Source organism: Dermacentor silvarum, chromosome 10, assembly GCF_013339745.2.
Source record: "Dermacentor silvarum isolate Dsil-2018 chromosome 10, BIME_Dsil_1.4, whole genome shotgun sequence".
Classification (NCBI taxonomy): Eukaryota; Metazoa; Arthropoda; class Arachnida; order Ixodida; family Ixodidae; genus Dermacentor; species Dermacentor silvarum.
The window spans coordinates 124,550,610-124,564,555 of NC_051163.1; the positions used below are offsets into that span (position 1 = coordinate 124,550,610).

The 13,946-nt window shown below is 46.0% G+C and overlaps 1 protein-coding gene and 1 pseudogene across 1 annotated transcript; one reads left to right on the forward strand and one right to left on the reverse strand.

Annotated features, from left to right (window-relative positions):
- Window positions 1-7,118: 7,118 nt before the first annotated feature.
- On the reverse strand, window positions 7,119-9,010 carry LOC125940680 (uncharacterized; annotated as a pseudogene).
- Window positions 9,011-10,613: 1,603 nt separating this feature from the next.
- On the forward strand, window positions 10,614-11,901 carry LOC125940900 (uncharacterized). Its single transcript, XM_049657558.1, has 5 exons — window positions 10,614-10,787; window positions 11,233-11,292; window positions 11,364-11,423; window positions 11,487-11,591; window positions 11,660-11,901. Exons 1-5 carry the CDS (start codon window positions 10,625-10,627, stop codon window positions 11,821-11,823), a joined length of 552 nt encoding a protein of 183 aa, XP_049513515.1. The 5' UTR covers window positions 10,614-10,624; the 3' UTR covers window positions 11,824-11,901.
- The last annotated feature ends 2,045 nt before the right edge of the window (window positions 11,902-13,946 follow it).

Genomic DNA, 13,946 nt, shown 5'->3' on the forward strand with positions numbered 1-13,946 from the left:
TCCATTGTAAACAAGGAGGCAACGGAGGCAGTTGAGGCAAGCAATGGACGCGTCACCACGTGATCAAATATGGCAGCGCCCACGGGATCGCCGCGAAAAGGGTCAATATCACCAGCGCCGTCAGACGGCAGCCACAATATTTGCGCGCATGCTCGGGGAGGGTAGGCTCCTTTCGTGCGCATTACGTCATCGTAGCGCGCGTGTGTCCTCTGCTAGCAGTTTTTTTCCCCTCAATAGAAACCAAATTATGACAGAAACCACGATTTCGATGCTTTTAATTCAGAACGTTGTGCTTCATATGCTTAGCCATAGCCTCCTATATTTTTTAATGCCCGCCGAGTGGCGAGCAGAGCAAGGCGCTCCGCCCATACCTTCTAGTTCATGCGCTCGCCACCACGCCGCGCTGCCGCCCCATACCTCACGAGTGAAGCCGACGGGAGCGGACGTGTCAAGTTGAGGTGCCATTTCAGCGCAGCAGGAGCAGCGTGCCAAAGAGATAAGTTTTGTTATTTTATATTTCACTTTTTGGTTTTTTAAGGAGGGTTAGCTTAGCCAAGCAATCTTTATAAATTATTTTAATGCTTTTTCACTTTCTCGGTCTTCTCGCTTAGATAAAAGTAGGTAAAGAATAATTTTTATTGCGATAGCAATTATATGGACACTCCAAAGCAGATTTCTGCCGTCGGCGTCGCCGTTGCCGTCGCCGTGAGGTTCCGTATGACGTCAATGGAGATGAAATCGTCGCCGCGCGCCGCCGAACGCTATATGTGCGAGTGAAAGGGCGCGAGGGACGCGCGCTTTCACGAGGAGTGAACGCACGGCGGAGAACAAACGCGCGTTGTGTGCCGTGCTCCATTATGGGCTGCAGAAGTAGGCGTCTCTTTCCTCCTTTACAATTACCATATATGTAGAGCAAACGCGCCTTCTTCTGACGCACGAAAGGCCGTTGGGGGGGGGGGGAAGGGGGCAGGGAAGGGAGGCGACGTTTAGCTGCGGCACCAAGTGCCTATTTATATCAGAGGCTCCGGCAACAGTCACCAACGCCGCACGCATTTTGTGCGAAGGCGGGCAAAACGCCGACGGCGTCGACAACAGTGCTGTGTGTTGCCGGTGCTGCTGCATGTCCAAGTTTGTACAGCGGATAAAACTACTATCCTTACTCCGTATAGCTCTCTACTAAGTTGCTATCGCAATTGATGCTTCGCCTTTCGGGTGAAACTGCGACAACTTTTTTTGCCACATCTACGCCTTGTTAGTACGAGATGATGGTTGGTACTAGGGGGAACTCACGCGTGCGTTGTTCTGAGTGCGAGCGTTCCTACGCGCTGGAAGAAACGCGCTTTAAGTCAGCACGCGAAGAGAATGGTGCAGATTTTATCTGTAGGATGTGTGTGCTAGGGTCGCGGCTAGACCGCCTAGAGAAAGACAAGGATAAGTTAGCTAAGCGGGTTGGAAAGCTAGAAAGGGAACTTAAAATCGAGCAGAAGTAGAGGAATGAGGCAGAAGAAAAGCTAGCTAACGCAGAAATCCAGCTGAGCGCCACCATTCTGCAAAGCAATGATGAACGCATCGAGGCGAGCACCGCGAACGGAGCTGGCTCCGATGCGGAGTGCAGAGACAGCCGAACCCGCCACGCCGGGAAGCAGTGGCGGAAACGTCAGTGATAGTCACGAAGGGGATACCACTGACGCGGCCGGGCAAGAAAACAAAGTCAAGGGCAAGGATAAGAAAGGAGGGGAGGGCATTGTGACTTCGGGGCAGCTTTCGGCGGTGAGAGGGAAGGAAAGCGTCGAGTTGTCTTTGTTGGGGATTCGAACATGCGTAAAGTAGAACCGGCGATAGCAGAGAGGGTAAGGGCAGACGAACGAGTCCAGGTTAGCGCGCTTCCGGGAAAGCCGATTAGAGAGGTGATAGCGAAGGCCAAGGAACGCATGTGGGACACAATGGAGGAGAGATACCTAGTGGTGATAATGGGCGGAGTGATTGACGTACTGCACGGACGAGGAGCAGGGATCCCAAAGCAAATAGCCAAAGGGGTCACCGACCTGCGGAATGTTTCAAAGGAAGTACAAATCGCGGTGTGCACGGTGCCAGAGGTTGAAAGGCAGGGTTATAAAATTGAAAGGGCAGTTCTTGCAGTAAACAGGGAAATTTGGACTCTAGCTAAAGCAATGAATTTTACGGTCATTGACATCAACCGAGAAGTGCACCGAGCAGGCCGCGAAGGCGCGTTTGTGCGTGACGGGATACATTTTAGTGAAAGTGTAGCAACACCGGTCGGACGTCGATTCGCGGCACGAGCTGTAGCTTTTTTAGGCGGGCCCCAGGCAATCAGGAAGCAGGATTGAGTATTGAACATAGCGAAACACCAGTAAAGGGCAGAATTAGGCGACCAGGAGTCAGGAAAAGACGCAGAAAGGATAAGAATGGAGAAGGTAAAATTTGCTACATTAACATGCAGGGTGGTCGCACGCAGGAAAAATGGCTGGAAATTCAAATGCAACTGAATGATGAAGCGATTAGCCTGTACGCCTTGACCGAAACGCATCTACGAGATTTGGAGCAGCCGCCTGTTATTGACAACTTTGTATGGGAAGGGTGCAACAGAATGACCGGGTCAAGGAAAGGCGGAGGCGTAGGCGTACTAATTAGGCGAGGTCTGAAGTGGCGAAGGGTAAACGAGACATGTAAAGAGCATTTATGGATTAGGGGTACATGGCAAGGTAAAAAGACGTGGCTGGGAGTAGCTTACCTATGGACAGGTAGTGATAGCAGAGAAAAAAATAAGGAATTGGTCGATTGCATTAGAAGCGATATTAATGTGTTCAGTAACTCGGGCCAGGTGATATTAGTGGGAGATATGAACGCGCACATGGACGATTTAGACGGATATACTGATTACAACGGCTCTCTAGTGCTGGATTTGTGTGATGAACAGAACCTTATAGTAGTTAACAGGGAGAATAAGTGTCATGGACAGGTAACGTGGCAATGCGGAAACAGGCAGTCATGTATCGACTACGCCTTAGTCTCACAAATGGTCTACAAACAACTAGACCAAATGATAATAGACGAAAATGGAAAAAATAGTCTGGGAAGCGATCATTGACGTTTAGCATTAAAGTTTGGTCGAGATACCAGCGCAGAACATGAACCAATAGCCTCAGAGTTTTTAAAAATGAATGACGAGCAAATAACCGAGATCGCAAACAACATAGAGAAGAAAATTGAGGCTTTTCCTACAGCAGTCTGGGAATATAAGGAACTGGTGGAGGTTATGCAGCATGAAATAAGGCGGACACGGCAAAACAATTGTTGGATTGGAAAGAGGAAACCACGTAAGTGGTGGAACAAGGAAATGAAACAAGCTATAGAAGAGCGTAAAGAGGCATCTAGGGTTCATCAAGAAGCCAAAAAGTTGGGATTACAAGAAGAAGAGGTGCTCCTTAGATGGAATACATACCGAGAAAAGAAAAGGGTTGCGAGTGAGCTCGTGCAAGAGAAAATTAAATGCGCAAGTGAACGTTGGGTGCATAACATTCACAAAAGAGACAAAGGCGCCCCAAAAAGATTCTGGAACCATATAAAAGCACTCGGAGCTCCAACTAGAAACTCGCAAACGGCTATAAGGGATGAAGACGGTAACATCTATGAATGCGATGATGCGCTGCGGTACATCACAGACGTTATCAGGCATAACTTCGGCACGAGAAAAAGCGTAGTTCAGACAACAGATCCAGCAACAACAGAGAGACCTGAGAGATCAAAATTTAGCATAGAAAGCTTTTATTGGAAAAAGGCAGCAAAAAATGTCCCTAACAACACGGCAGCAGGACCCAATGAAATCCCAATACAGCTAATCAAAAACCTCGGTCCAAAAAGCAAGGCACTGCTGACTAATGCCATAGAGCAAGTGATTAGAACAAAGAATATTCCCGTTGGATGGCGTGAAAGCAGGATGAATCTCATCTACAAAGGCAAAGGAGATAAGGATAAGACGAGCTCGTACAGGCCAGTTACAGTAATGTCGGTGATATACAGAATGGCAATGCAAGCCATAAAATTAGAACTGTCGAAGTGGGTGGAGGAAAACGGTGTATTGGGGGAAGTACAGAATGGATTCAGGCCAGGCAGACGCTTAGAAGACAATATGTTTGTACTAACTCAGTGCATAGAGATTTCAGTAGCTCAGAAAAGACCTTTATGTATAGCATTTCTAGATATTAAAGGAGCTTATGACAACGTAGACAGGGAATTGTTGTGGGATATTCTTCAATACGAAGGCATAGATGACGATTTCGTGGAGCTGCTGAGGGAGATATATCGAGACAACCAAGTACAAGTGGCATGGGAAGGCCGAAAAGGAAATGAAATGAAATTGCCCTACAATCTGACCTTACAGCCATATCTTCTTGGTGTTCCGATTCTTTAATGACCCTTAATATTAATAAATGTAAAAGCATGCGTGTCTCACGGACTTCTTCTTTCCCTGTTTCTTTGAACTATACCCTCAATAACACACCATTAGCCTCTGTAGAAAGTTACAAATATCTCGGTCTACATATCACTAGTAATCTCTCGTGCAACGTATATCTTCAATACATATTTAATAACGCTAACCGCATGCTCGGTTTCATACGTCGTAATTTTTCCAGTGCAACTGTTCACGTTAAATCACAACTTTATAAAACATTAGTACGTCCCAATCTCGAATATGCCTGCTCCATTTGGGACCCTGGTCAAGCTAATCTAACAAATCTTCTAGAATCACTTCAGAACAGGGCCGCCCGTTTCATCTTATCAAATTATGCGCGCCACGCAAGCGTATCATCCATGAAGCTGACGCTTGGTTTGCCAGACCTCGCAGTACGTCGTAAGTTTATGCGCTTGTGCCTCTTTCATAAAATCTACTACACTAACCCTGTTCTTAAAGATGAGTTGTTCCTTCCCCCATCCTATATCTCACCTCGCAACGATCACCAAATGAAGGTGGGGATACCACGATGCAAATCCAACTATTACTTTTACTCATTTATACCACGCACTGCCGCCGACTGGAACCACCTTCCCGCCTCCATCGCTGTTATTAGTGACACCATTAATTTCAAAAAGATTGCCAACGACTTCATATGTACTCACCACTCCTCTCTGTAATGCCCTCGGGCCTTGAGAGTATGTAAATAAATAAATAAATAAATAAATAAATAAATAAATAAATAAATAAATAAATAAATAAATAAATAAATAAATGGTGGGAATTCACCAAGGATTGAAGCAAGGATGCCCTCTGTCACCATTGTTGTTCACGCTTTACGTCAAGGGCATAGAAAGACGACTGGAAAACAGCGAATTAGGTTTTGATTTATCCTACATGCGTAATGGACAAATGGTGCAACAGAAGGTCCCTGGACTGATGTACGCAGACGACATTGTGCTACTAGCGGACAATAAAAAAGATTTACAGACACTTGCGAATATCTGTGGGAAAGCAGCGACAAATCTAGGCCTTAAGTTTAGCACAGAGAAATCAGGGATTATGATGTTTAATGAACACACGAGTAACTTCGTGGTGTCAATTCAACAGCAAGGAATACCCATAGTGAAGCAATACAAGTACCTCGACGTACACATAAACGAAGGAAAGAATTACTCAAGCAACCACCAAGATAATCTGAAAATAAAGGGGAAGCGGAATGCAGCAATAATGAAACACAGAGCCCTGTGGGGCCACAATAAGTATGAGGTGGTGCGTGGAATCTGGAAAGGAGTAATGGTGCCAGCGCTAACATTCGCCAATGCCATTATATGCTTAAATCGGATATATTGGCGGGTTTGGAAGTTAACCAAAAATCAGTAGGCCGGTTGGCTTTGGGAGCACACGGTAATACGACAAATGAGGCAGTGCATGGTGACATGGGTTGGGCCTCTTTTGAAGTCAGAGAAGCACAAAGCAAAATTAGTTTTGAGAAAGGCTGAGGAACATGGATGAAAATAAATGGGCGGCTAAAGTGCACAAGTATCTCTACATGAAAAGCGTGGACACAGAATGGAGGAAGAGGTCAAGGAAGTTGGCAACCAAGTACAGGATAATCGAAACTGTAAATAGACAACCAGGAGTCATCAGAAAGAAAGTGAGAAATAGAGACCGTGAATTGGATGCAAAGAATGGAAACGAAAAGGACAATGGAGATTTACAAGAATGAGAAGAAAGAAATTAGAAGGGAAAATCTGTACGATAACACAAAGGGCAGTGCCTTGCTATTTGAGGCTCGAGCCGGTTGCCTAAGGACGAAAACATATCGGAACAAATATTCGGAACTAGATGAGACATGTGTATGCTGCAGTAAAGATCCAGAGACCACTCAGCACATCCTAATGGAATGCGACAGGATCCACCCAGCGAGAACCGTAGGTAACGTGCAACTCCCGGAAGCACTTGGGTTTAAAGTGGAAGGAAACATAAACAGATCAGCCGTAGAGATAAGCAAGAGACGATTAGAGTACTGGTGGCAAAAAAGCAGGGAAAAGATGGATACGACCTGATCTCTTAAAATCATAGGCAGCGGTACAAGGTAAATTTTTGAAAAAGAAAAATAATGAGAGGTATACAAAAATGCTAGATAAAGAACATGTATAGTATACCTGATTAAATCAAGCAGGCTAGGTGACTATTTGTCGCCGCCCCGTTTCAAAGTTGATGCCAATAAATCATCATCATCATCAGAGCAGACGACGCGACTACTTTGTTGCGCGCGTGCTTGTGGAGAGAAACTTGCGCTCGTATTAGACATGGAGCTGTGAAATAAATGCGCAGGTTGCACTCGTGTTTGTTCATGATGTACAGGGGTGATGGGAAGAAACGCAAACAGTGCGGCGAGATGTTTTCATCCTGCTGTGACCCTGGTGGAAATAAAAAGATGGTAGAATAGTTTTATTCTAGTGGCTTCTAGTTATCATGCATGCTGCAACCACTCGAAAAGAAATGCGAAATATCAGAGAATGTAGGTGCCGCACTGTTCGCGTTTCTTTCCATCCCCACAGTACATTTAAAGCAAGCAAGACGAGACATATTGTGAAAACTGGACCTTTCACTTAGGACCCCATCTGTGAGATCAAGCTTACAGTTTCAGGGTCTTTCGTGACAGTGGCTTTATTGCGAACACTTTGGCGACGTCTTGTTTGTCTGTCGCTTTCAGAGCGAAATTGATGAATATTGGGCGAAAGAACTTCGTAAGCAACAATTTGAGCCCTGGCTTGGAACACATCAAAGCTTTGTGCTCGCGGAGGATTTCGGTAGCATTGCTCACAGCCTCCTTTAGAGGGTGATGCATACGCCTTCTTCTTGCTAGAAGAACTTCGACGAACTTCTGTAGTGCGTAGAGAACATCTAGAAGTTGTGCGGACGGGTAAAGAAGTCCACCGCGGTCTTGGTGTTTAATGAGCGAGTCCGATGGTGTCGAGGCGTTTGGCTTTGTTAAGAGCGCGAAGCACTCCACACATTCGAAGTTTTCTCGTACGGCTCTTGCGAGGTAGCCACCAACCATAGCCAATGCGGCCACATCTGGAGTGGGAAGTAGAGGCTTATCTCGGTTTAGTCGCTCTATGAGCTCTATACGTGCATCTGCAGGGAATTCCTCGCTGGTTTGCTCCCTTGTGTTTTTCTGTTGCGGCAGCGTTGACAAGCAATCACTAGCTCTCTTCTGCTGCCATTATGTTGCTTGTACTCGACGCCGATGCGATACCGGTCTTGAGGGTTTTCTCAATGCCTGTGAGCACGGCGCGGACGTCCGTTTGGTCATTTGATCCTGCTGACTTCCTGAGCCAGCCAAAGAACGACTCGATTGGGTCTGATGACATTTTCCTCGTCAAAACGAAGTGAAAAGACATCTCTTCAAGAAGATATCTAATGCACTCAACGTTCGAACGAGTTGTGATCACAAGACCCTCATAAGTCTCTTTGGTTAGAAAGTTCTTTGCCAGGCACTGACTTTTGAGATCGGCCCGGTAGTCGAGGAAGCTTGTCTCCAGCCAGATTAGTCGTTCATCGCCTGCAGATTCAAACTGCTTGCAGTCAGCATTCTTCTGATGTATGTGCTGGGTACAATTACTCACGTCCATGAGCACGAACCAGCGGTGCACGGTGTCCATAAATTGCACCGTCGGTCCGACACCCGCGAAGCTTGCGTCGCACGCACGTGTGGCCCGCCTGCTCTTTCAAGAGCTTCATAGCAGCTGTCACGGGAGGAGAAAAAACTTGCACTGCTCTCTGCACGTTCATTTTTTCCATATTCGTAGGGAATACGTGCTTTCTCGTCAAAAATCGTACTGGCTTTACAAGGCTGCCTTGCTGCATTCTGTAGAGGCTCTTCAAGTGGTTCTCTGATATTTCGCCGCCTTTTCCGATGTCACGGGACAAAAACTGTGATCGCACGTTTTTGATCAGGTGGCACTGATCGAATGCAAGGAAGAGCTTTCGATTCGGTTTGCCAGGGTGGTCAATGCAATGCTTGAGGCTTCCGTTGCACAGAAGTTGCAGAGCCAAGATATTGATCTTGTGGTTGTCTGTGACAATGCGCACGATGAAAAATCCTATTTCTTCAACTTCCTTCAGAACGTGTCTCATGAGCATGTGCAGCTCACGGCCAGTGCAGTTTCTCGCGAAAAAGTACGCCACGGGTATTTTGAACGAAACTGAAAGGCCGTTAAGGACGAAACACAAGAGTGAGTTGGCCAGCACAGGCTCATTTGTTGTTTCTTTGGGGAAGTTCACACCATAGTCCACTTCGCCGATGAAGGCATCTCTTTGCTTGTGATACAGTAGCCGTTGTTTGACGCGCATTTCGTCTACAAGTAAAGAGCATGCCCTCGCATGCAACGAGGGATGAGAAGCGAGTTCTGCAGACAGCCTTTGCTTCACGAGTTCGGTCATGCCAACTTCTCCACGTGATGAGCCAATAAAGCGCTCGAGGGTACTTCGACAGGGAAGCCGAAGAATACCTTTGCTCCTTACGTGTTCGTATGCACGAGTCGAGAGGTTACGCAAAACCACAGCATGGCGCACTGTCACTTCAGACCACGTTGGTTTCTTCTTCGCGAAATTCTGAACTTGTTCCACTAATATTGAATCAGCCAGGTCTTTCTCTTTCGCTTTCTCCACAACTTGCAGGAATGCAGACACATAGCATTCTTCCTTGAGCTTTTGCAGTTCCTGTTTGTACTTGTCGACGGTGTTCTTGAGTCGCTCAATTCGCGCGTTCAAGTCTCGCTCCTTACGTCATAGAGAAAGAAAAAAAAGTTGAGAGAGGACACTCCGCGAAATCTGGCCTCAGGAAGTACGTCACGACCACGTAACAAACTAGTGCTCTCACCAAACGCCAGAGGACGCAAGTGCGAAAAACAAAAAGTTATCATCAATTAAACAGAATGTTTTTTTACAAAATAATAATTATGCGCCTATATTTGACATGTTATTTATACATAAAAACAATTTATTCAACGCACCTTACGTGGTTATTTTTGTTCAGCCGCACTGCCATAAGCAGCATCTATGATTTCGCGCCGAGAGTACTCGCCATACCAGCATGCGACAAGCCCAGGCATGACCATAGGCATGACAGCGGGAAGGTTTCGTCAACGTCGGCTGCTTCGGTGTTTTCGTGTGTGAGACAGCAGGTGAGGTACGTTTTCAAGCGAAGCTTGTTGAATTACATGTTGTTGGGCTAGTTGGGTCGTTGAATCAGAAAAAGGTTACAACTGCGCGAATAAGACGCCATGTAAGAAACATAAACACGCCCACACGCGTTGCGCTTCGTGTGGGTGGGCGTTTCTGTGTTTCTTACGTGGTGTCTTATTCGCGCAGTTGTAATCTTTTTCTGGAGCTTGTGAGGACGGCGAGGTTTGCTAAAAAAACAGTTTGCGGCTGTATGCGGCGGCAAGACGTGAACATTGTGCAACGTATGCAGAATCGCGTTCGGCTCGATGGAACGGAACGCCTCCGTCCCATCGTGGAACGCGTACAAGAACGCGTACAAGATTTCGCCCTAGTATAGCAAACTGGGGCACGGCGTCAAGCCGAGGCGACGCGTGCTGTGCGCTGAGCTCGGTGCGAAACATTAGGGAGTTTTCGAATAGCGTACGAAAAGCTTGCGGCGTAGCGGCGAACGCGTCGTACGCTCGCGGGCTCCCCTTAAGTGAAGCCCGCAACGCTACGCCCCCAAGCTTTGCTTTCGCTATTCGAAGACTCGAAAACTCCCTGTTGAGGAGCGGTCGCTGGGCCTCGCATGCTTCACGACGCGTTTCCCGAAGCCTCGGACCACGAATAAATCCTGGTGTGCATTTACTGACATTTTCAGACCGCGCTGATGCCATGCCGTCCGGCGGTCCAAGCTACGGCAGCTACTGCTGTGTTTCGTGGTGCTTGAACAATGGCAGAACCCACAAGAAGCCAGGGACGAGTTTCTTCCGCATACCACGGGACGGCAGGTGCGCTAAAGCTTTTGTATGGTTTGCATGTCTTCAAGGTTACTTTTCGTGCTTGCTCAGTGAGGCTAACAATAACAAAATCACTGTTCGAGCACTTCGCCTTCAGCTGATAGTTCATTGCCGATGCAGGATGACAGCATGAATGCAGTATGCCGGACGAGATGATCTCCTGAGTAAGCCGGCCAGCCTATTGTACGCAACGTACAGGGTTTGCAGCGACCATTTTACTGCTGAAAGTTTCATGGACCCTGGGCACACAAGGCTTACAAGAATGGTTGTTCCCAGTGTGCAACCAATTGCACCATGTAAGTGATTGACAGAAACTCAATTATGCAGCCACTTCTTTTGAATCAGTGGTGACAGTTAACCTGGAAGATATTTGTAGCCGATGGAGAAACCTCGCTGTAGAAGTAACACTTCGAAAGTCTTAAATTTTGTGAATTGTGGGCTATTACCTTCCTAACAGCTTTACATTCCTGTCATTCTTTTATGCTATTGACCTGTGCAACTTGTTTTGAAATACATTGAAGGGCTATTTAACGTTAACTTGAAGCCTTCATGCACATGTACACATATACCTCGTATCAAAGAAAGCTGGCACTGTCGATAATTCCACAAACCACAAATTGCTTGTTTCTCTGTTGATGCATTCTCTTTTCTTCCACCTACCAATTCATGCGTTTGAAAGGGCGGTTTAAATTTCCCTGTGCTACAAGCTTTGTAACTTGTACCAACTACACATATATGCAGGTTCTCTGAGCATCGCTTCAAGTAGTGACTGGGACATGACTGCAGAAGCCGCACTGCAAGGTGTGGATGTGCTTCAGTTTTTGTTATTTTAAGCCTCTTACTGACAAATTGTTGTTGTTTCATTTCTTTAGGGTCTGCGGCAGAGGCTTCGAAAAGCGGCTCCCACACATTGAAGTGCCCCGAGGAGCAGGGTGTGTACAGTGTCGACTTGTCTTTTTTTCGAACTGAGTTGACTGTGGACCAAACCTCTACAGGTGGCAGCTCCCATGTAGCTGGTGAAGGAGTTCCTGCTGACTGCGTCTTGCTGGAGGAAACCTTGGGCAGTCGCTCAGTTGTCACAAAGGGAACATGTGTGACTGGTGAGTTTACTGTTTGCTTCAACACTTATGTTCACTTCAACAGACTATTGATATAGAGACTTCCGCAGGCTGCTCGCAAGATTGTTCCGACAGCAGTGTCCGAGGTACTGAACCAGCTTCACAAGACTCTCCAGAAGATGTGTCCTCCAACAGCTCCACGCCTGAGTGCCCTACAGCAAATGGTGATTATGCTGTTATTGCAGCTGTTTTCAATGTGCAATTTTATGTTTAGGACATTCTGAGCAAACTAGCACCAATAAAATGTCATGGTGGGCTCTCAGTGATTTTCATTATTAGGGTGCCATTATTAATGTTTTTTTTTCAATTTGTGGAATCGAAAACTTTGCACCACAGAAAGTTGGGCACCTTGGGTAAAAAAGAAGCGAAGAAAGCGCTCGTACGGGATTAGTTGCTGTTCGCTTTTAAATCAATTTTTGTTTATTGCAGTGCTTTCCTGTGTGCCAGCTGCAAGGTCTCCATCAAAGAAATACAAGCAAACCATTCGACGTCTGCAAGCCAAAGTAGCAGCACAGCGGAAAACTATCAAAAGACTGCTGAGGCAGCCTCACCGAGCACCGTCATCGACTTCAAAGGCCCTTGGCATTATCCGACCGCACGTCACCGAGGAGGTTTTTAAACTTCTTTCTGCACATGTTCGCTTGAGGCCCAAAGGCAAGGGCAATTAGCGGCTGCTTTACACAAAAGCATTCAAGTTGAACCGAATCCTGCAATAGCTTTGCTATAGTCATTACTTCGTTACATCAGACCTCATTATGGCCCTCTATCAAGTTCAACGGGACTAACCACTCCTTCGTTATGTCCATTCTTTTGTTTACCCACTATGAAGAGTATGACCTTAAAAATAAATTATGCTTGGTAGCCTCTCTGTATTTTTGTAGCATATGCGGGCGAACTCTGCACGTTAGTGTGGGTCGTCGGTCACTATGTGCACTTTATCTCTCCAGCTCAAGTAATATAACGATAGCAAAAGCGCGTGTTGAAATATATTCAAGCGGGTAAGGAACACAGTATGAAGTGGGCATGGTTCACATTTTCATGCCTTTCGTATATTAGCTTCTCGTCAACCTCCTCACCACGCCCATCAAAACTTTTCATAAGATTGTCCAAAACTGCAGCTGTTGATGGGGTTGCGGACGCTGCCCCTTTATTATCATAGCTTGTGAGTCATAGCGCACTGTGTACAGCCTTTGTGAAAAATAATGACAGTGTTAACGCACTGTGTACAGCCTTTGTGAAAAATAATGACAGTGATAAGGCACTATGTACAGCCTTTGTAAAAAAATGATGACAGTGACAATGCACTGTACAGCCTTTGTGAAAAACAATGACCGTGATAATGCACTATGTACAGCCTTTGTGAAAAACAATGACAGTGATAAGGCACTATGTACAGCCTTTGTAAAAGAATGAGTGATAACGCACTGTGTACAGCCTTTGTGAAAAACAATGACAGTGATAATGCACTATGTACAGCCTTTGTGAAAAACAATGAGAGTGATAACGCAATATGTACAGCCTTTGTAAAAAATGATGACAGTGATAACGCACTGTGTACAGCCTTTGTGAAAAACAATGACAGTGATAATGCACTGTGTGCAGCCTTTTTGAAAAATAATGAGCGAAAGTGGTTTTCTTCGGCTGTTAGCCCTCTGATACCGCTTTGTAGCACCAATTAAGGTCCACAATTTTGGATAAGTGATGACTACCATCTATTTCAACTTGGAAGCGTCACAGCAACGCCCAGACGCAAGTAACTTGGGCTCTAAGTTTTTGATGAGAGCGACACATAAGAAGAGGCAACAGGTCTGCAAGTGTTGTAGCATAAAGTCTGTCTTTCACATTGTGGGCAAGCTGCCCTACCTTTCCGAGGACGAACAGGCAACGTTGAAGCATCAGGTTCGCTTTTTTTTTCTCATTTTGGGCAAGTTGCTCTTAAGAACAGCCAACACACTGTATTTTTGCTTTTCTGATATATTGTGTCGTGTGGTTTCTGTACGCTTTTTCTTTTCTGTGCATTACTTCTGTTAACCCGAGTCGTGACTCGGGACTTTATTGCTGTGTATACGTCACTTCTTCCTTCTTTATCAACTTTGTGCGCTGAGTTTTTGCCATACATCCATATAGATCCTTACCCACTTGCCCAGTGCGTCATTCTTCACCAGCTTGTCGGCTATTGCCAACTCTAGCGATGTGTGCGTTGTCTGTGTTCTCACTCTATTTGTTAGAATTTATTTGTAAGTCTAGATGCATTTGTTGTCTACTTTGCATTTCTGTGCGATGTTCTTCTCATTTTGTGCTTTTTATATGCTCAGCCTCTACCTTGCCTTGGAATAA

Excerpts from the sequence above, each read along its gene's own strand:
- LOC125940900 (XM_049657558.1), top strand. The coding sequence starts at position 10,625 with ATGCAGTATGCCGGACGAGATGATCTCCTGAGTAAGCCGGCCAGCCTA. Across the intron at positions 10,788-11,232 it reads TGTGCAACCAATTGCACCAT|GTTCTCTGAGCATCGCTTCA; the intron begins GTAAGTGATTGA and ends ACATATATGCAG. Across the intron at positions 11,424-11,486 it reads GAAGTGCCCCGAGGAGCAGG|GTGGCAGCTCCCATGTAGCT; the intron begins GTGTGTACAGTG and ends AAACCTCTACAG.